Consider the following 20,172-nt stretch of genomic DNA (forward strand, 5'->3'; position numbering starts at 1 on the left):
AGTGCTCAAGGGCGAGTGGCCTGAGGTGTGTTGGTTCCAACTCTCTGGTGCAGCAGAGGCAGACAGACATGGGTGGCAGGAGGAAGAACGCAGCTTGTTGCAGGGAGGGCAATTCAAAACCCTTAGTGCTGTCCGTTGGGCTCCCAGCTGTGAGATGGTCCAGCATTTCCCATTTTCCAAAGACATCTCATAGCTTTCAAACTGGCGGAGAGGTCAACCCAGAGGCAGCAAAACAAGCCGCCTCGATGGGGCCTCTCACAGATCCTGGGGGTTCAAAGAGGGCTGTGATCAGCTCTGCGGCTCCCCCAGCATTCACAGCTCTCAAGGGAGGGATGCAGGAAAAGGCTGTAAAGGACACAGCCTCACAGGGGCACTGAATGCAGCCTGTAAAACTCATCCATTTCCAGGCTGTGTGGGGACTCCCAGACCATTATGCACAGTCACTCCTCTCCGGTGGTTTCCAGCTCAGAAACGTGGCTGCTTGGCCAGAGGCATTTTTGTGGGCTTTTTGCTGACCCTCAAAAGCAGCACCTCAGTACCTCGTGCTGCCCAAATATTTCAGTTTTGTTCCTTACTACCCAGAAAAACTGCTTTCTTGCAAAGCATCTTGTTACAGCGACCTCTGAGCATCTCCAGCATAAGCAGTGCCTCACGGCTGTCAGCTGTATCTGTGCTCTCCTCTGTGGGTCAGTGGGAAACAACACCCCACGTATGTATTTCCAAGTCACGGGATATATTTAAGAGAGGCACTTTTATTATTATTTTTTTTCCCCTCTAAATAATCCCCTGCAGTACTGAACTACAGGGGTTTGGCAGAGCGCTGCACACTCCTTCAAATTCTTGAGGCTCAGCCCTGCAGAGGCACCCAGGCTCTTGATGTGAGTGATTGCTGTGGCTTTATTTCACATTATCCTGTTTCACGTGGTATTCTGGCTCATGGCAAGACTTTTCTCCAGCATACCTGTGCATGTAGCGGTACACTGGGGCTGAAACCTTCCAGCAGGGTTTGTATACCTTCATTTTCCAACTCAGATCTCAGGAATTTATTGGTGGTACTTAGATGTCCACGAAACGGCTGGAATTCTGGTATGTTCTCCACATGTAGGCACTGGTGGTGTGTAAAAGAGTTTTGTTTTTATTTTTTACTCTTCTAATCTGTGGATTTACTGTATATGAAATGAGCCCACCTGTTTGATTCTGAGTTGAAATGTTTTGGGCATTGGAAAGATACAGGTGGAGGGGTAAATGCGTCAGTCTTTCAATAGTTAAGAACATTTCCTCGGTCAGTGAAGATGAGATGAAGATCACACCTGCATCACACTGGTTTTGTAAGAGGAAAAGAAAGAGGCAGTGGGGACAGAATGCCACCAAAGCGCTCTTTTTAGCGGTTTGGATGGCAGTGGATCCCACGCATCGCATGCAACGCTGCGGGCCACCCCAAGCCTGGCAGCCCGTTCCCATATTTAATTCCACTCTGCCATGGGCAAAACACACAAGGGATTGTCTGGAGGACAGTGGGGGCCTTTGTGCCCCCAAACATGTAATTGCTTCTGCAGATCAGCTGTTTTTCCCCCTCTGTTATGTTCTTCCAGCCTGGGCGGCTGATGCCATGCGACCGAGCCTGCGGCAACGTGGCAGAGCTTTGGGGAGAACAGAAGATATCTGCGAGCCAGGGGCTGCGGGAAGGCAGGGGATCTGGGCAAAAGCCCTGGGCCTCCAGCAGTGCCAAGGAAAAGCAGGTGCCGCGAAAGCAGAAATCAACTCAATTGGCACAGCGAGGAGCACCCTGGTTCTTGGAAAAGGGATTAAAGCCTGCGGCTGCCCTTTGCACACAGCAGGGCGACTGCAGCGAGGGCTCTGTGCGGAGCGGAGCAATGGGAGGCGATGGGGAGGCGATGGGGGGCTGCGGCGCTGGGCGGACAGACTGTGGTCTGAGAAGGGCCTTGCTGAGGACGTGGCTGCAGGGGTGCGGTGCCAGGCCAGCCAGATGGGATTTAGGTGCTTTAGGCTGAAATTAAACAACCTTTTAAGCCACGCTTTCAGCGACAGCACCTGCTGGGCATGCCTGCAAAGTTCTGCCTCACAGTGGCTCAAAGCCGGTGGGCTCTCAGCAGCCGCGCTTCTCTCAAGTGCCTCCCAGCGGGCTGAGAGGAGGGGGCTCTGGCCTGGGAGCCAGCAGCAGGCAGCCTTCAGCCCAAACACAAACCTCCCTCCCTTCCTCCCCAGACCCGCTGCCCAGCCCGGGGATGAGGCCTCAGCCCCACGGCGCTGCCATGGGAGCGATGGGAAGAGGCCCGTTGGGATGGAGGCTGAGATGACTTCAGAAGGACGCCCGTAGTCAGAAATATTTTAATACAACTTTTAGTACAAACAATCTGAAAAACCCCACCACAAATAGGAATCCCAAACAGCGCTGCTCCCGCGGTGTGCGTCACACAGAGAAGTTAATGCAGGTTTACCTTCAAGGAATAAAAACATTCTTCTACACAATGCTGCACTCTGTATATGAAAACACACTTCAGACACAACTATTTTTAAGCACGATTCTCCTTCCCAATCCTCACTGCAGTGGCTTTGGGGTGTGTTTTGAGGGGAAAGCAAGCACCAGTCTCCCCGACAGTGCAGACACTACAAGCACTGCTCTCCCCTGATGGCTGACGATATTTTTACATGGGGTCTGCAATGCAAAAGAGAAAGATGGCTGTTAGTCCTTCCTGCCTCACGGAAGCCAACCCCCAGTGCAGGGACCGTTCTGCTTCCCTCCTGCATGGGGAGGTGCTGCCCCGACTGTTAATTTTGGGACAACCGGCTACGTTTAGCCAGGAGTAAGAGCAGCACACGGGCGTAAAGCAGACCATAAAAAAAAAGCAGGGAGAAATCAGCGATGTGGGGATTTATAAAGTAATTAAAAAAAAAAGGGCAAAACCACCAAGCCAGGCTCTTTGGATCATTTCCACTGCGCCGTTTCCTGCGGTTTAGCTGGCATACCACGTACAGCAGACAGACAGATGGCAGCACCAGGCCTTCCGAGGATCCACGGGAGGAATGGAGCGCTGGTGTGTTAGTAACAGCTGCGGCGTGGACACAGAGGTGGTGGCAGTTAGCACGGCTGAGCCTAAAAGCCTTCACCGGTCCTATTGGGGAAGGGGCATTTGGAAACAGTGGGGAGACATCAAAATTCACAGGTTTGTCCATCTCGGAGTTAACTGAAACAGCTACGCTGGGCGCCGAAGTAAAAACAAACCATTACTTGTGCTCACAGTCCCCATTTTGCCTGCTCTAACCTGGCCGACACCAGTTTGTTCTCCTGCTTAACAAGGCCACATATTTGCGCCTGGTGAGAAATACACCCGGGTCAGATTTTAGCTGGCAGAGCTCAGCTGGAGCACCAGCAACCACCAAACCACCGTGCTTTCATTCCTCGTGTGCTCACATCAAGAATGATTAATACAAATAGCGCTTTGGGGCAGCAGCCACGCAGAGCACACCTGCACCCTGAACACAGGAATGTTTCCTAAGCCACCAAAGCTGGGCTACGGGGACACTGAGCCTCTCCAGCACCGCTAGGCAGCAGCCCTTTCCCTGGAAAACCCAGAGGTGAGGCTGTGGGAGATGTAGGGGCACACGGGGACGGCTGCACGCAGTGGGGTGGCCCAACACAAAGCACCTCTGTGCAGCCCACCCCCAGCACCCCACGCCAGGCACTGGGGCACGGCCCAGCCACCCACAGCCCCAGTAGCGCAGGGCTGGGGGCGGAGGTGCAGCCCCTGCAGCCTGGTGGTGCTGGATGCGGGGAATTCTGACCAACAGCCTGTTTTAGAGGCTTGCGCTGCAACCTGGAAAAGCTCCTGAGAAGCTGGTGCGTCCCCAGCAGAAGAAAAGTCTCTGGTGGTGCCCTTGAGCTGTGCGTCCTGTGGGAGCACCGGGGCCGTGCCTGCTCTTGGGAGGGGAGGGCATGGGAAGGCAGGGCTGGGGTCAGACGTACTCCCGGGCTGTGGAAGGCTGCGACTGTCGGTAGTACTGCTGTCCTTGGCGCTCCTTGGCAGGGCAGGAGCAGCAGAGCAGGGAACCCCCCAGCACGGTGAGGCTGGCAGCCCCCCAGCCGACAAACAGCGCCGAGCCAAACTCGTACCTGTGGTAAGATGAGGGTTGGTACAGCATCAGGGGATGGGAAAAGCAGTAGGGCTGCGTGTCACCACCGCCTACCACGGAGGGCAGCCCCAGGGATGCAGAGGAGCTCAGGGAAGCGGTGTCCCCGGGGGGCTCCTACCTGGCGTTGATCGGAGTGCTGGTACTGAAGAACTCGTAGGTGACCTGCGTGGCGTACAAGGAGACGGCCGCTAACGTGCACAGACCTGGGTGTCAAACACCGAGCATCAGCAGTGCCCAACTCATCGCCAAACAGCTCCACTTCCCTCCTGTTAGAGGCTATTGGAGCTTTTCTGCATCAAAGAGGCACAAAGGCTGCAGCTGCCCAGCGGCTTACCGCAGAGGATGAAGAGGACACCTCCAGCAACAGCAATGCGGCTCTTGGTGATGGGATCCTCCTCACCAACCTTGGTGCATTTCATGCCCACGACACTCACGATGATGCCGAAGAAACCCAGGAGGAGAGAAATAACCATGAGAGCCCGGGAGGTCTGGATGTGAACTGCAGGGGGAAACACGCTGCTCGCAGCACTGCAAGGTGAAGTCACTTCCCACTGGGATGGACCTGACCTTAACACCCCGTCCTTTACCTTATCCTTAACCCTGTCCTCACTGCGTAGGGTCACTCACAGCTCCTGTGCCTGGGGCACTGTGCCAGGACACCTCGGCTCACTCTCAACACCAGGGTCCCCAGCCTTCCTCCCCACCACGCTCTTTTTCCTCCCTCCCTGCTCTTCTCACTGCAGTTTCAGCAGCAGCACCATCCCCAAATGCTGTGCGCAGCCCTAGGGTCATGATGTCCCCACATGGCACCTACTGTCGGGATCAAACCCACAGGGATTGGGGGCAAAGACAAAGGGGCTGAAACCCATGGGCACAAGCTGGTTTCAGATTTACAGCAGGGCTCTGACCTACATTGGGAATCAAACTGTGGATGCAAAGCAGGACTGGAACACGAAGAGAAGAGTGAGGGTCTCAGACCCACAGCAGGATGCAGACCAATGGCACAACAAGGCGAGCTTGACTCACTCTCAGCACTGGGGCCTCAGCCTTCCTCCCCACTGTGCTCTTCCTCCTCCCTCCACACTCTTCTGGCTGCAATTTCAGCAGCAGCACGACAGTCCTCAACACTGCACACAACCCAGGGTTGCAATGTCCCCACTGTGCAGCTGCCATTCCCAAATTTGATGCCCAGTGTGTGGCTCAAACCCACAGAGACTGGGGAGGGCGAGGGCTTTAAGCCCATGGTCACGAGGTGGGCTCAGCCCTACAGCTGGGCTCTGAGCTGTGGGTACAAAGTGGGACTGGAGCACAAAGAGAAGCCAAGGGGCTCAGACCCACAACAGGATGCAGACCCAGGGAGGAGCAAGGAGAGCTCTGACACGCACTGGGCTCAGATGTTCAGGGGGAAAGTAGGCTCTTCCCACAGAGCTGGGAAGGGGAGCTCAAACCTGGGGGGGGGGGGTCATAGGGCTGGGACCCAAAGGATGGCTCAGATCAGCGGGAAGGGCACTAAGGGGGCTCGGACCCAGGCTGGGAAGTGGGGAGGGGTTGGCTCAAAGCCACGGGGGTTGGCTCAGCTCCTTGGAAGGGGCTCAGCGCCGAGGGAAGGGATGCCCGCCGCCCCCTGTACGCACCGTCGAGGGAGAGCAGCGAGTCGTGCAGGCGGCACTGCACCTGCCCGGTGCTCTGCGCGGCGCAGCTCATCCACAGCCCTTCGTGCAGCCCCACCGCCGTGATGATGGCGTCTCCGGCGTACGAGCTCTGTCTCCACTGGGGCAGAGCCGCGGCAGCCAGAGCCGCCACCCACCCGCCCAACGCGGCCAGGTACCCCGCCAGCTCCCGTGCTCCGCCGCCCATCGCCGCCGCGCTGCGCCCGGCCCGGCCCGGCTCTGCCCGGGGGTGTGCCCGCCACGTCCCGCCCCGAGCTCCATCAGCCCCTCCTCTGGGCTGGAGGGGCAGTGGGGGGGAGGTGGGTGGTTAGGGGTCAGGGAGCGGAGCGGGGTAGTAGGTGTCCGCCGAGAAAAGAGGGATTCGGATGGAGATTAGGGGAGGTGGGGGATATGGGGACCCCCGGGGAGGTCGAAGCGCAGTGGGGAAGGCTTTGGGGTGGGGGAGGTGAACCCCCGCCGGGTCATCGGAGCAGGGACCCCTGGGGCTGCTGCAGGGGTGGTTGCAGGAGTGTCACACTGTGCTGTGCTGCCCGGAGGGGGGCACGCAGGGCAGTGGGCATTTGGTCGTGCCAAGAGGAACTTGGAGCTCTCAGTGGCGCGGAGCTCTTCGTAACATGGAGCCCTCAGTGGTGTAGAGGTCTTGATGGCATGGAGCTCTCAGTTCTGTGTAGCCCTTGGTGGCACAGAGCTCTCAGTGGTATGGAGTTCTTGGTGACATGAGGGAGGGAGTTCTTTGGTGGTATGGAGCCCTCCATGAGATGGAGCTCTTGGTGAAACTGAACTCTTGTTGAAATGGAACTCAGTTGCATGGAGCTCTTGTGATATGGAGCTCTCAATGCAATGGAGCCCCGGGTGACATGGAATCCACAGTGGCATGGAGACCATGTTGGCACTGACTACTTGCTGTCATAGAGCCCCGGGTGGCATGGAGCTCTTGATGGTACGAAGCTCTTGGTGGAATGGAGCTCTTCATGCCATGGCACCCTCAGTGCTATGGACCCCTTGGTGGCATGGAGCCCTCAGTAACACGGAGTCCTTGGTTACATGGAGCTGTTGATGACACGGAGTCCTTGGTGGCACAGAGCATGGCACAGAGTTCTTGGCGGGACGGAGCTCTCATTGGTGCAGAGCTCTTGATGACACAGAGCCCTTGGTGGCATGAAACCCTTGGTGAAACAGAGCTCTCGGTGACATGGAGACCTCAGTGGCTGTTTGCTGGGTGCAGGGAGCTGGCAGCTGCCCCAAGCATTGCCCTCCTGCCGGGCTGCCTGCCCTGGCAATCGTTAACCGCCATCTCATCGGCAGTCAGCTCACGCTCGCTGTGGCCAGGGGCTGGCTGCCTGCCCCAGGCTGAGCTCCACGCTTGGGGGACAGCAGGCAGCTCCTGCACCAGTGTGCGAGCAGGGAACCCTTAGGGAGAAACCATCGTCCCGTTGCTGCCATCCCTGTGCTAGGCACTGACCCCTCTGGCCCCTCTGCCTGTTCGTCCAGGGCGTTTTGCGGGCGGTGTTTCAGAGCGTGCGCTCGCATTCCCCACATGGTTATGGTAATGGTGTGGGGACAATTCACTGCCCTGTTCAGCTGCCGCTCAATGTCCTTCTTGTTCAGGGAGAGGGCAGAGCTCCAGTCACGACAGTGGGTGTCATAATAGGGTGAACTGCCCCCACTGGCTCCAGGTCCTTTCTGGCCCGAACATGAAGCTTTTGCGTCCCTCTTGGGGATGTTGCAGAGCTAATGCAGGGGTTGCATTGCCACTCCCCAGCTGCAGGAGTCCTAAAGGCACCTAGGGACAAAGCCTGCAGGCTGTGCAACCAGAAGGCTTTTGCCATGGCACATGGGACAATGACCTCTGCTCCCTGCTGTGCCCCATCACCAGCGCTGCTGGACAGAAAACGCAGCTCTGTGCGCACGGATAGATATGCTGTGCCAGCGTCTCTGCTCCCAGCAGCACAGGGCTGCTGCCCTCGCCTGGGCACCAGGATGGCTGCAAGGATGCACCCACAGCCGGGCTTTTGGAAAAGACACCTGTATTCACCAGTCCTCCGCAGAAGGCACTTAAATAGCTGTGGTGGGGAGTGGGCTCAAGCAAAGCAGAAAGGCACGTTTGGTGTGGCTCCAGCCCTCCCAGCCCCACACTGCTACCATGGCACTGGGTCTTCAACTCTAAAAAACATCCCTCCCTTTTCCCCACGTTCCTCACCCCTATCCACCCCCAAAGTCTGGATGCTCATTTCAAGATTGGTGGCAGATCCACAGCAGGGCTGGGAGCCACGGAGCTCTTCATGCTGCACCACAAAGTAGGGCCCAGCCTGCAGCCCAGGGCTGAGCAGCCAAAGCCACATGGTGGCTGCAGCTGTGTCCTAAATGGCATGGAGCTGGTGGTGCCGGCCCTGGCAGGGCTGGGACCCTGCATGAGGAGTGTCACAGTTCATCCTTCCCTGCTGCATGCAAGCCAGCAGTGCTGGTGGCAGCCATTGGCTCCTGCTCCGTGCTTGGCTCCTGCAGCAAATCCACCTCTTCCGTCCTGAAAAGCATCTTCACCAAATCATCCGCCTGCACTCGCTCCTGTGGGCCAGAGCTCATGTCACACCCTTCCACAGAGGGCAGCCCCCAAGACCCTCCTGCTGCCCAGGGAGCACGGTGAGGTGCTTACCCGCTCGCTGTGCCGAGGGTCCAGGGTGAACCAGAGGGCAATAGCACAGCGTTGGCCTTTGGTCACAGCCTTCACCCCATGGGGGTTCTCTGAGCCAGAGGAGAAGCCCACGGCACGGCCACACTGGGGCTGCACCTCTGCCTGCGAGAAAAGACTCTGCTGCACCACTGGGACACGGGGAGAGCCAGCTCCAAACCCACATTCACCCCGTGCACTGACACAAAGCACTTTCCCCAGGGATGGAATAAAGCTTGGCAGCTGTGCGTGGAGCTCCAGGGAGCACAGTTACTTACAGTCTGCGTCTTGGCATCCAGCTCTGTGAAGTAGAAAGCTCCCCCTTCAAAGTCCCCGTTGAGGTAGAGGATGGCACTAAAGAAAGTAGGGAACAGGGTGACAGCCATCATCCCAGCACCCAAACCCTGACCCACCACCACAGCAAGAGGCCAAGGCAAGAGAGTCTGAGCTGGGCTGCCCTTCTGCCCTGATTCTCACCTGGGGGCTGCTAAGCTTAACAGCCTCCGAAGGGCAGCTCAGCCCCACGGACACCTCGGTACCTGTAATCCCGGAAGGTGTAGGCTGGTGGTTCCTTTACACACACCAGGGCCTCCGCATTGAGGATGCAGTTGTCCACGTGCACCTCGTGGCTGTTGTCACTCCGGCCTTCCTGCTTCTCTAGGGTGGAACAAGAGGTTGTGCATCAGTACTTTGTCCGTATGGGAACAGGGTCTGTCTCCAAACACTGTATGGATGTTGGGATGAGGTGGGGTTGGCCTCTGCTCCCAGGTAACAGCAACAGGACAAGAGGGCAGGACAACCTCAGGCTACACCACGGGAGGTTCAGCCTGCACATTAGGAAGAATTCCTTCTCAGAAAGGGTCCTGGGCAGAGGGTGAAGGCGCTTTGCATCCCCCTGCAGAGCAGCCCTTCGGGGCCGTGCTCACCATCGATGGCTGTGCGGCACACCAGGTGTGAGTAGGAGAAATGGAGCGGGACCTCCAGGCGGAAGTAGGACTCCATCATGTGCCGCACCTTCTCCGTCACGTTGTAGTAGAGGTGGGCGCTCTGCAGGGGGACCTTGCCCTCCTGGCCCAGCTGTGGGGGACAGACAGCAACGTGGGCTCAGCTGCAGCGGGGCAGCAGCCCCAGGCGCCCGCAGCCACGCTAACCTTGAGGGCCTTCAGGACGGTGACACCATAGAAGGTCTCACTGGGGGTGTGAGGCGATGTCTTCCCACGATAGCCATCCCCTGCCGAGGCAGCTGCCTGCAAAGCCCAGCCAACGTTATCCCACCTGATTTCTGAGGCACAGGATGCGACCCCTCGGCATCCCCGCATCCCCGCGCTCACGTTGGTGAGTCTCTGCAGCTCCCGGCACTCCTCAGCTGACAGGACTCCATCCACCACAACGCGCTGAGACCCATTCAGGCTTTTGGAGTTCATGGTGACGCTGGCTCCCTCGTACACCAAGGGGCCGCCTGCAGCACAGGTGGGATCAGGAGGGAGTACGGATGGAACTGGGGCGGTGCTGAGGGACTTTGGGCTGGCACCAGGACCCGGAGCTGCCCGCACCTTCTCGGATGAACTTGCTCATTTCTGCAGACTCCTTTGCTTTCTCCTCCACCAGCGTCTCGATCTCCTTCATCAGGTTGCCGATCTCCTCGGAGATGCGTGCTGCTGTCTCCCGCTCCACCCTGGGCACACAGTGGCCATCAGCTCCACTGCCCCACTGTCCCCAAGTCGGGAAGAAGGCATGCCAAGGCAAGGACAGGACAAGTTGTGTCTAAGGGCTGCTGACAAAGCCCGAGGTGTGAAGGTGTCATCTCAGTGCAGCACTCACGCCCTACCCCAAACTGCTTGGGGTGACCAAGGACCAAGCTCTGCCCTCCAGCAGCCTCTCCCAGCCCCAGCATCAGGTAATTCCCTCTGCAATTGCTGCCTTGAGCCCAAGGAAGGCAGAGAGGTGCCCCCATTGGTTGCCCCCCCCCCCCCCCAGTGGCAATTGGCCAAACACTCACTTTTGTTTCTCTCGCAGCCTCTTTGGTATCACCTCTTCAGGCGTCCACGTGTCCTACAGCCACAGGGACAGCATCAGTAGCTGGATGAGGACCTGCCTCTGACACCACATCCCCCTTCCCTGCAGACACGTCCCTCCAGCTGCCATCAGCCTTGCTGCAGTGCCACTCACCGGGTCCACAAATGGGATCCCAAAGACGTCGTAGCTGAAGAAGAGCAGCTCCTTCTCCATGAGGCTCCGCTGGCGGTATGCCTGGATCTCCTGGGCCAGGGGCAGAGGGGTGGGTCAGGGCAGCCCTCCTACCTGCTGTCCCCATTGCAACCCAACCCAGATCAGCCCACAAAACCTCTGCCAGGGCTTGGAGCTCTGAAAGGACAGAATCCATCCTATGCTGGCTTGTCCCTGTGGTCACCCACCTTTCGGGGCTCAATGGGCCTGGCCAGGTCTTCTCCCAGGACAGCAGTGTAATAGGCCAAATTCTGGTTCATCACCTCATCGTTTGGGAAGAAGAGCAAGTATGTTTTGGTGCATTCAATTGCTTTTTCATAATTCCCACCTGGAAAGAGAAACAGAACCATTACAGCATGTCTTCTCCCTGCCTTGCTGGTGCCCAGCTCTGGCACAGGCACAATCCACTGCTGGAGCAGAGGCTGGGGAGGATGATGAGAATTTGATAGGGAACAGAGTAAATGGGGATACAGAGAAACAACAGAGAAAGCTGAAATCTGCGAAGGATCTCGCCCTAAGCAGGGGCAGATACTCTGAAGCAAAGTCAACTGCTGCCACAAAGGGAAAGTAACAGTGTGAGGTGCTCTCTCACCTCAGCAGCAATCAGTGCCCCTGGCTGAGGAGTTTTCATGCTTGGAAAATGTATCTTAAAGCCCATTTCCAGACAGTAACACCCATTTCCATGCTAACCTGCAATTTTCAGCCACTTAAGCATGCTGACCTACTTTCATCTACAGTATTACATCCTTTCAGTCTTCCTGGAGTTCAGCCTTGGCTGTTTGTTTGTTTTTTAATCCTTCTGGGGAAATTTGCAAAGAAATAGTTCAATTTTTTTCTAATAAGGAGAACAAAAAAAAGACAATATCCATTTGCCTGGGTTATAACAAACTCTCCTGGATGGCCAGAGTGCCTCTTTTGTTTGGATGTGAGGCAGAAAGCTGGCAGGAAAAAAAAATGCCTCTCTAGGCTGTAGTGAAGCTGCACAGGAATTTGGCATTTGAGCAGCAGGGAGGCTCACTGTAACAGAGGGCAGCAAGACACAGCTCTCCTAAGGCACACTGCTGTCCATGAGCCTTTATGCCCACAGCACGATGTCAGTGTTGATGTGAGCAGTGCCAGGAGTCCTGGCCATTGCAGGATGGGGCAACGAGCTGCTTACTGTTGTAGTAGGCAAACTGCAAGTAGTTGAAATGCGAGGGCAGGAAATCCTCCAGGGGCTTCTCCCGGCCAGGCTGCGAGGCGAGCTCTGTGACACAGCCCTGCTTGCAGCTCAGCACCTGCATGTAGTGATCTGGTGGAGAAAAAATCCCATATCACTGCTTGGGGTCATCGAAGAGCTGGTTGGTGGATGAGACATCATAGGGTCCCCGCTCCAGCTTGCAGCACTGGAGACCCCCAAGGATGGCCCCCCACCGCCGTATGACTGGTGTGACATCCCATAAAGGAAGTGTTCCTCCTGTCAGTCTCAGCCTCCCAGCCCCGTGCCCAGGTGACCCGTTCTCCACATCCCTCTGGAAATGGGGAGGGGGTCCTGGGCAGCATTCCTCCTAGTGAAATCTATGGGGACCACAGAATGGCTTGAGTTGGAGGGGACTTTAATGATCACGCAGATCAAAACCCCCAGCCATGGGATGGATGCCCTGCAGCAGCTCAGGCTGCTCAGGGTCCCTGTAGCCTTGGACACCTCCAGGCAGCACTGCCAGGGCCTGGATGAGAGGTGTGCACACCCATAGGGCATTTTGGTCCCAACCCCTCACAGAGGGTTTTGCACAGGCGCTCTCACCTGTCATGGCCTGGAACAGGTCTGCGTTATACTCCAGGTAGTTGTAGCCTTCATAGTCATAGGGCCCCTCACAGAGAGCACGGCACTCTGTGTCAGCCACAAAGTATTCCTCCAGTGCCTTCTCCAGGTGCAGGACAGCAGCAGCCGGCTGCTCCTCGCTGTAAAACCGGACACCCAGGCGGAACTCTGTCTGCAGGAAGCCAGGCAGAGCTGTGAGCACAAAGCTGCCCAGCGCCCATTCATACAATCATAAAACAGGTGGTACTGGGAGGGATGCTTAAAGCCATCAGGTCCAACCCTGCTGCTCCCACAGCTCCATCAGCGCTCAGAGCTCCGTGCCCTGACCTTGGGTGTCTGCAGGGCTGGGGCACCACATGTGCTCAGAGCACTGGTCCCAGGGACACCTCTCACCACATGGACACACAGCAGTGCTGTGTGCTTGCTAAGCCCACAGCCCATCTCCCCCTCCCCACACAGAGCCCTGGGCAGGTATTTTAGGAGCGCTGCCACATTCCCAGCTAAGAAAATGCAATTTTGGGGTAAAACCCAACACGAGGATGGGGCACCCACCATGTGGGGCCTGGCCTCCAGGTCAGCGAAGTCGGACTCCCTGACGCCTGCCATCATCTGGTAGTACTCCAGGTTCTGCTTCATCTCCACGTGCTCGGGGTTGGCCACGAAGAAGGTGTGGGCTGCAGCCACGGCCTTCGCCACCTTATTGATCTGCGGGAGGGCAGAGGGGTGGTGAGGGACCCCAACTTTTGGAGCTAAGACACAGAGGACTGGGGTCATCCTGAACATGCACGTTGCCTCCCAGCCCCCATACCGGGTGGGGGCCCAGTACCGTGTATGGGGGTCCCGGTACTGAGCACGTGTGGGGATGTGGACGGTTTGCTCGGCCCCCCCCCCCCCCCCCCCCCCGGGGGGGGGGGGGGCCCCCCCCCCCCCCCCCCCCCCCACGCCTCGGATGCGGCAGGCCCCAGCCAGGCCCCGACGTGGCACTGCGGGGGGAGCAGTGGAGGGATGGGAGGAGGGCCCGGGACGCCTCCCCGTCCCCCAACATCACTCCCATCCACGCCGCCCGCCTCCTTCCCGCCCGCCCCTCCGCTTGCGGGTTCCGCTGCGGTTGAATCGCACCTCCGGACCCCTCTCGGACGCCGCTCCCCGATATCCCCCCCTCCCTCCCGGATCTCATCTCCTTCGGGGCCGTACCTTGAAGTAGGCGACCTGGAGGTAGTTGTAGGGGCTCCGCTTGCGGAACTCTCTCTCCAGCTCCTCGCCCAGGCGGTACCGGGAGGGCTGGGTGGGCCCGCAGCCCCGGAGGCAGGCTGCGCGCCGCAGCAGCCCCCGGAAGAACAGCAGATCGCGGAGAGCCGGCTCGAGTCCGTTCGTCGGTACCGCCACGGTGGCATTGGCGCAGCGCAGGCGACACCGAACCCACCGAGCGCGGATAGCGGCGCGGGCCCGCAGCGCCCGCTCCATCTGCAGCACCACGGCGGGCCAGTCCCCCCGCGCGTACGCTTCGGCTCCGGCAGCGAAGAGCGCGTCCGGGGGCTCGGCCGGCAGCGGGGGATCGGAGTGCTCCGGCGGTCCCAGCGGTGCCGGCGGTTCCGCCGCCCAGATCAGCAGCGGCAGCAGCGGCAGCAGCAGCGCCATGGCAGAGCCTGCGGCCGCCCGGCTCCGCGCCAGACCACGCCCCCCCCCGGCCACGCCCGCTGCTCACGACCACGCCCACACCGCACGCCAGCAAGACTTTTGGCCACGCCCCCTGCTGAGTGACCACGCCTACACCGGAAGTTTCTCCTCGAGCGGAAGGGGCGGGGCGAAGCGGGCTATGGCGGCCGTAGGAGGGGAGGATGGAGGTGGTGGCGGTGTGGGCCTGGCTTTGGCCTTGGTGGAAGGCAGCGCCGGGCGGGCCGCCCGCGTCGGGGACCCGGGGGACTTGGTGGCGCTGGCCCGGCAGGTGCAGCAGGTGAGGGCCGGGCACGGTCCCCCGGGGAAGCGGCTGGGCAGGGGCTGAGGCCGTACGGGCACCCGGTGTCCTGCTGGTTCCCGGCAGCGCCCCGAGTCAGCACCGCCGTGTTGTCCTCGCTCCGTGCCGGTGCCTCTCGCCGTTATAGGAGCACAGAAAGGCTCGGGTTGGAGGAACCTTGCACATCATCCATTTCCAAACTCTGCCCTGTCCTCCTGCCCTGCCGCCCCAGGTGCTCCAGTGCCTCCCAGCGCTGTGTGCTCTTCTCCAGTGGTTCCCACCATGGCTTCAGTGCCCCAAGTCTTTTCTGCTGCTCCCCCCAGTGCACCCTTTTATGCCTCGCTGTCCCCCTTAGTGTCTCCCTGCCCATCCCAGTACCTCCCAGTGTATCCTGCATCCTTGTATGCCCCATTGCCCCTGCTGTGTGCTGCTGCCTACCACCTTGGTAGGAATGGTTCAGGGTGGAAGGAACCTTGTGGATGCTCTGTTGGGTTTCAGTATTTCCTGCTGTTCTCCCCAGTGCATCCTTGTATGTTCTGCTCTTCCCCTCAGTTCTTTCCTTCCCATCCCAGTGCCTCCCAGGTTGTCTTCCTGACCTTCTCTAGCCCCTCCAAACACCTCCCCATAGATCCTTCTGCCTTCTCTTGGTGCATCCCACTTCTTTTGGTTCACCTCTGTCTTGCTGCCCATCTCCTGCCCACTGTGCCTCCCCCTTGTCTGCATCTGTGTACCCAGCTGTCTGGGGATGCTGTGGTGTCCCCCCACCAGCTATGGATTGCCGGGGGGCTCAGAGCTGCCTGTGCAGCTCGTGTTAGAGCTCCGTTAATGCAAGGCTGCAGCCATTGCTTCCTCAGTGTGGAAATGTCCATAGGACCCTGGCTGCCTTCGTCCTCATCAACCCCTCTGTCTCTTGCAGGCAGATGAGTATGTTCGAGCCAACGCCTGCAACAAGCTGTCTGTCATTGCTGAGCAGATCCGGTGCTTGCAGGAGCAGGCTCGGAAGGTGAGGATGCATCCAGTGGCAGGAAGGAAACAAGGATAAAGATTTGCTTTTACTTAGCTGCTGGGTATTTGGGAGAAGCTGCAGGCTGGTCATTGCCTGAAACCAAGTGGAGAAGATTCGGGGGGATGACAGCCAGAGTTCACTGTCTGGTATCAACTGGGGGCATGAGGGATATTTTGGGGGCTTTGCCTCATTCTGCATATCAGGGGGGCTTTTGTCAGGTGTGCCGAGTCCTTTCAAAGGAGGGGTGAGAGCTGGTGGTCAGCCCATGGCAGCTGGGATGTCAGTTATGACAGTGACAGAAAACTCCTGTCACTGTAGGGTGTGCTTCCAGGAGGAGCTGGAGCAGCAGGGTGACAGTGTGGCTCTGGATGGTTGCTCTGAGGTGAATCCAAGCCCTTGGGAGAAGATGAGCTTTGCTCTGAGGTTTGGATGTGTCTCAGCTTTTGAGTTTGTCCCAGCTCAGTTACCAGAGCAGTTGATCCTGGCTGTCAACCCAGCAGTGCTCAGCTGTTCTCTTGCATTTTGTCTTCAGCCCTACAGGTGTGCTCATAGAACCAAAAACAAGTTATGGAGTGAGAAGGGACCTGCTGGTCACTGCAGCTGGCCCACTGTCATCAAGGCAATTATGTCATGTGGTTGTTAAGAGCTGCAGCTGGGGAGCTGAGTTCCCCTGTGCTTGCTGTGCCTTCCCCAGGTTACTTCAGCAGGGAAGTCCCCAGGGTCTGACTGTGCGTGGAGGCAAGGAAAGACTCCAGCCAATGGTGGGGGCAGGGGCAGAGGCGAACCTGGGGTTGTGAAGAGTTTGCTGCTGTTTGGAGGTATCTGCACATCTGTGGAGGGTTGCAGGAGTCCCAGAGTGCCGCTCGGCAGAGGAAACTTGAAGAAAATAAATGCCTCTTTGGAAAGCATCTATTTCCTGGGGCAAGCGATGGGATGAAGCAAGAGCTGTGCTGGGAAGGCAGAGCCTTGTGGGCTCTGGCTGAGATGCAGAAGTGTGTGTGTAAGAAGAAAGTAATCAGTTATATTTCAAGTGTGGAAATTTTAAATTTGTTTTCAGGTCTTGGAAGATGCTAACAGGGATGCTGATCTGCACCACGTGGCCTGCAACTTAGTGAAGAAGCCAGGAAACATTTACTACTTGTATAGGAGGGAGAGTGGCCAAAAGTACTTCTCCATCCTGTCTCCTAAGGTGTGTGGCGGCAGCCTCTGAGGAAGCAGGGAGGGGAAGAGACAATTTCTGGTATTTGGGCACTTCTGGAACTCTGACAAAAGCACTGGTTTGATGGAGCCATTCACAGACCTGTGCTCGGTTGGGTTTCTTGATATGAGTTATCTGCTGGTCTAAGGTGAGCAGTGTCTTTGACAGGTAGACGACCTCAGTTCAGTCTCCGCCGTTCTTTTTATGAAAGCAGAGAAATGCAGACATGCCCTGGGCCTTCCCTGTCTGCTGTAGTTGTTGGCAGCAATTTTCTCAGGTGCTTTAGCCCAGGGGTTGAGATGGTTTGCAGCTTGGTGTTTTGTTTCTATGGGAAGTGGGGATGACTCTCCTCTTGAGTTAGTGTTGGAGGTGTCTTCCTTGCAGGCAACCCATTTTCTAATGCACAGGGTGAAGACTACAGAGAAAACAGCAATGAGCAAGGTGGAGGAGCTCTGCAAGGTGATACTGTGTCCCCAGACTTCCCTGTGTCAGCAGCACTGTACTGTGCCTTGATTGGTCTTAGACTCAGGGTAGTTACTCTTATATTTAGGTTAGAAAGTGGGACTTCTGTGTAGCTGGGAGTGCCTGGAAGGTGGTGGGGCAAGCCAGCCTGGGCAGAGAGGCTGCGACTGTCAGCACAGTGTGGCACCAAGGGATACCCAGTAGCAGTGTATATCTGTCCTTTCTCTTCCAGGAGTGGGGGACCAGCCCCCATGAGTTTCTCGGTGCCTATAAGCTGCAGCACGACATGTCCTGGACGCCTTTCGAGGACATTGAGCAACGAGATGCTGAAATAAACATCTTGGACAAACTGCTGAGCCGGCAGGCAGCGCTCCCCCCCTGCACAGAGCCCAACTTCCAGGGCCTCACCAAATGATGCGAAGTGTGTTGGCTGTACAGGACCTCTGAACAGAGCTGATGCCTGAGGACAGGCAGTGCCTGAGCGTTGCCAAAGGCAGGGCAAGGAAAGAGACCAAGAAATGAAAATGCTGATGCTGCCAGTACTTGCTCTTTGCTTTAGTAAGACTAATTCTGAATTCAGTCTTACTGGATTTTCTAGTAATCAAGTAACTTATTTCTTTGACTTATGCCAAGCTTTAACAAGAGGCAGATGATATCAGATGGAGTAATTTCAAAAGGACTTGGGGCAAAAAGCAAATATGCTTGGGGCAGATTGATTGCGTTATAAAATATGTCCTACCCATCTGGCTGTGGCATACCTCACTGAGACTGTGTGTGGTAGGTAGTGATTTCAGGTCTGGATTTTGGCCCTTATTACAACACACACATTTAGGAAGCCCTGTGGCATGGGAAGAGTGGTCGAGGTCGCATGCAATGAGGTCTGTTGTTCCTTGTTCCCTTTCTAGTGGGGATTTGTTCATTTCAGACCAAGTAGGGCTCCTCCTGGCCCTTGCCCTGCAGCAGAGGAGGTTTTGGTGCTTGGCTTGAGACCCAAAGATGGGGATGCTGCAGCTCTGGCTTCTCCCAGGTCACCCTCAGCTCATCACTGCACCAGGCTTCTCTCGTTGCAGTGCTGCCATCAGCCCAGCCCCATCCTGCTGTGCTTCTCTGTGGCTGGCAGAAATCTTCTCAGAGTCAGCGTAGGATTTTGGAAGAAGCTTTTCCCAGCTCACCCTCCCTCACTTAGAGCACTGGGCAAATTAAAAGCAATGTGTTGTTATTATCAGACCAGGGTATAATTAATTCCTTATCAAGTCACAAGTGCCTAATTTGATAGGGTGTCTCTTTTTTTTTTTCCTCTGCATGTTTTACCACCCCAGGTCTTATTTTACTGCATGTGATTAAATCTTAACTTGGAAGGGAGAAAGTTAATTACTGCATGGTCTTTGCCGTAGTGCTAATTACAGCAACATCAGAGACTTTCGCCTGTGATTTGTGCTCCTCTGGGGAGAAGGTATTCCTGCCCCAGTTTTATCTGTTTCCCATCATTAAGAATTGTAAGCTGATGTACATGCACAAGGGGACTTGGTGATGTCTGCTACCTTTGTCCTTTGCAGTTTGTGATTTCTTATGTTGGACTTTGACAGGATTTCACTTCTCCAGCAAAGCCTGCTGACCCTCTGTGCCCTGTAGCTCTGCTGCTCCGCTGCAGTTCCTTTGGGTGCCAGCACTTGCTGCTTGAATGACAGCTGTGTGTCACAGAGGGCTGGTGCTCTGTGCCAGCATGTTTCTGCTGGGTAGAGGGATCCTGTTAAGTGAACATAAATGCCTCTTCTAGCCTCTCTTGCCACCTTGCTCTTTGGAGGTTTGCCTACTTCTCCATCCTACCCGTGCACTGCCCATCTTGCAGAGTCCTGCCTGTTCTTTCTGTATCTCCAACAAGCAAAAGGCTTGCAGCAAGTGCAGCATATCCAGCATTGCCTTGTGCTCTCTGTGCTGCAGGCAGGGAGATAGGGCAAGGTACCACTGCAGAGCTGAGCAGCCCATCCTGTGTCAAATAGGGATGGAGCTGGTGACAGAAAGGTGAAAGGTGCTGAACTGCAACCTCCTGCAGCACTTGCAGCTGAGGATGCAATTCTGCTGCAACATTACCTCTCTGTAATGTGTTTGTTGCAAGAGAACAGAGGGGACAGTGCTGGTAAAACCACTAGTAGTAGAGCTTGTGGAGGGTTCCCTGAGTGCCTCTGGGCTTGTGAGTGCCTCTGCTTGGCTCAGCCTGTCCCGAGCCCTTTCCTTAATGCATTTTTGGATCAATAGGGTGGGAATTTAATCAGGAACAAAGCACCAAACTGCAGCTGGGAGGAGTCAGTGACATGCAACACTAGAGAGAGGTCTGGGCTGTCCATGGGTGAGAGGTGGCCTCTGCTTGCTCCTACACGCTTCTCACGCCTTTCATTTGGGTGAATGCATGTGCCTGTCTCAGGTGAACAAACTTCTGGGTGAGAACTGAATGAGGCAGCAGCTGTTTGTGACTCACTGCAGAAAACACCATTGAAGGTGTGTGATTCTGCAAGTCTGGGGAAACTTTTCATGTTGTACTTCTGCTTAAATCATAGCAAGGAACAATGGGGCTTTGAAAAAGAGCCCTGGCTGCCTTTCCAGCCACTGCTGTTTCTGAAGGTATGCCAGGTGCATTCACAGGGAGGGAAGGAAACCAGGGGCTGTTTCATCTGCTGTACAAAAGGTTAAAAATCAGGGTCCTCCTTTGAGACCCTTGTTTCCATTCACAGTCACATTTATCTGCATCCAAGTTTAATTTAATGCTTTTCCATCTCAGGTCACGGACTTTGCAGAGCTAATCCATGTGCAAGCTGAGAGTGGACTCAGTGACATGGGAAGTGTTGCATTTAGGTGTTTTCTAGGTAAACCTGGTTGCAACAAAGAGCAGAGCTTTGCAAACAGCCCTTCCTCCTTTTGAAACAATGCTGCTGCACTCAGCAGAGGTGGCACAGTGCAGCTTGCTGGCTCTGGAGGCAGTGGCTGTGGGTAGGTGTGCACCCAGTCATGGTATTTCTAAAGATTTCTCTCCCATTGCT

The 20,172-nt window shown here is 56.6% G+C and overlaps 3 protein-coding genes across 3 annotated transcripts; 1 reads left to right on the forward strand and 2 right to left on the reverse strand.

The window, feature by feature from the left end:
- Window positions 1-2,335: 2,335 nt before the first annotated feature.
- CLDN19 (claudin 19) lies at window positions 2,336-6,009 on the reverse strand. The gene is made up of 5 exons (XM_042883191.1): window positions 5,787-6,009; window positions 4,487-4,651; window positions 4,271-4,355; window positions 3,986-4,132; window positions 2,336-2,677 (listed from the first exon to the last, which is right to left on the reverse strand). Exons 1-5 carry the CDS (start codon window positions 6,007-6,009, stop codon window positions 2,629-2,631), a joined length of 669 nt encoding a protein of 222 aa, XP_042739125.1. The 3' UTR covers window positions 2,336-2,628.
- Window positions 6,010-7,832: 1,823 nt separating this feature from the next.
- P3H1 (prolyl 3-hydroxylase 1) lies at window positions 7,833-14,155 on the reverse strand. The gene is made up of 15 exons (XM_042883285.1): window positions 13,712-14,155; window positions 13,070-13,222; window positions 12,500-12,689; window positions 11,876-12,007; window positions 10,905-11,044; window positions 10,660-10,749; window positions 10,490-10,542; window positions 10,044-10,165; window positions 9,822-9,949; window positions 9,642-9,737; window positions 9,417-9,567; window positions 9,030-9,147; window positions 8,769-8,844; window positions 8,476-8,616; window positions 7,833-8,387 (listed from the first exon to the last, which is right to left on the reverse strand). The coding sequence occupies exons 1-15, from the start codon at window positions 14,153-14,155 to the stop codon at window positions 8,244-8,246; spliced, it is 2,178 nt and encodes a 725-aa protein (XP_042739219.1). The 3' UTR covers window positions 7,833-8,243.
- Window positions 14,156-14,333: 178 nt separating this feature from the next.
- Window positions 14,334-17,676, forward strand: CUNH1orf50 (chromosome unknown C1orf50 homolog). The gene is made up of 4 exons (XM_042883286.1): window positions 14,334-14,471; window positions 15,388-15,474; window positions 16,535-16,666; window positions 17,370-17,676. The coding sequence occupies exons 1-4, from the start codon at window positions 14,334-14,336 to the stop codon at window positions 17,550-17,552; spliced, it is 540 nt and encodes a 179-aa protein (XP_042739220.1). The 3' UTR covers window positions 17,553-17,676.
- Window positions 17,677-20,172: the final 2,496 nt, after the last annotated feature.

Source organism: Lagopus leucura, unplaced genomic scaffold, assembly GCF_019238085.1.
Source record: "Lagopus leucura isolate 7727_CA_CO unplaced genomic scaffold, USGS_WTPT01 Super-Scaffold_100037, whole genome shotgun sequence".
Classification (NCBI taxonomy): domain Eukaryota; kingdom Metazoa; phylum Chordata; class Aves; order Galliformes; family Phasianidae; genus Lagopus; species Lagopus leucura.

Bases quoted from the DNA above. Each gene is read 5' to 3' on its own strand.
- CLDN19 (XM_042883191.1), bottom strand. From the start codon at position 6,009: ATGGGCGGCGGAGCACGGGAGCTGGCGGGGTACCTGGCCGCGTTGGGC. The intron at 4,133-4,270 runs GTAGGAGCCCCC...ATCTTACCACAG, and splicing joins AGCACTCCGATCAACGCCAG to GTACGAGTTTGGCTCGGCGC. The intron at 2,678-3,985 runs GTACGTCTGACC...TTTGCATTGCAG, and splicing joins CAGCCTTCCACAGCCCGGGA to ACCCCATGTAAAAATATCGT.
- P3H1 (XM_042883285.1), bottom strand. From the start codon at position 14,155: ATGGCGCTGCTGCTGCCGCTGCTGCCGCTGCTGATCTGGGCGGCGGAA. The intron at 12,690-13,069 runs GTGGGTGCCCCA...GGCTTCCTGCAG, and splicing joins TGGAGGCCAGGCCCCACATG to ACAGAGTTCCGCCTGGGTGT. The intron at 8,388-8,475 runs GTAAGCACCTCA...TCTGGCCCACAG, and splicing joins ACCCTCGGCACAGCGAGCGG to GAGCGAGTGCAGGCGGATGA.
- CUNH1orf50 (XM_042883286.1), top strand. From the start codon at position 14,334: ATGGCGGCCGTAGGAGGGGAGGATGGAGGTGGTGGCGGTGTGGGCCTG. The intron at 15,475-16,534 runs GTGAGGATGCAT...ATTTGTTTTCAG, and splicing joins TGCAGGAGCAGGCTCGGAAG to GTCTTGGAAGATGCTAACAG. The intron at 16,667-17,369 runs GTGTGTGGCGGC...TTTCTCTTCCAG, and splicing joins TCTCCATCCTGTCTCCTAAG to GAGTGGGGGACCAGCCCCCA.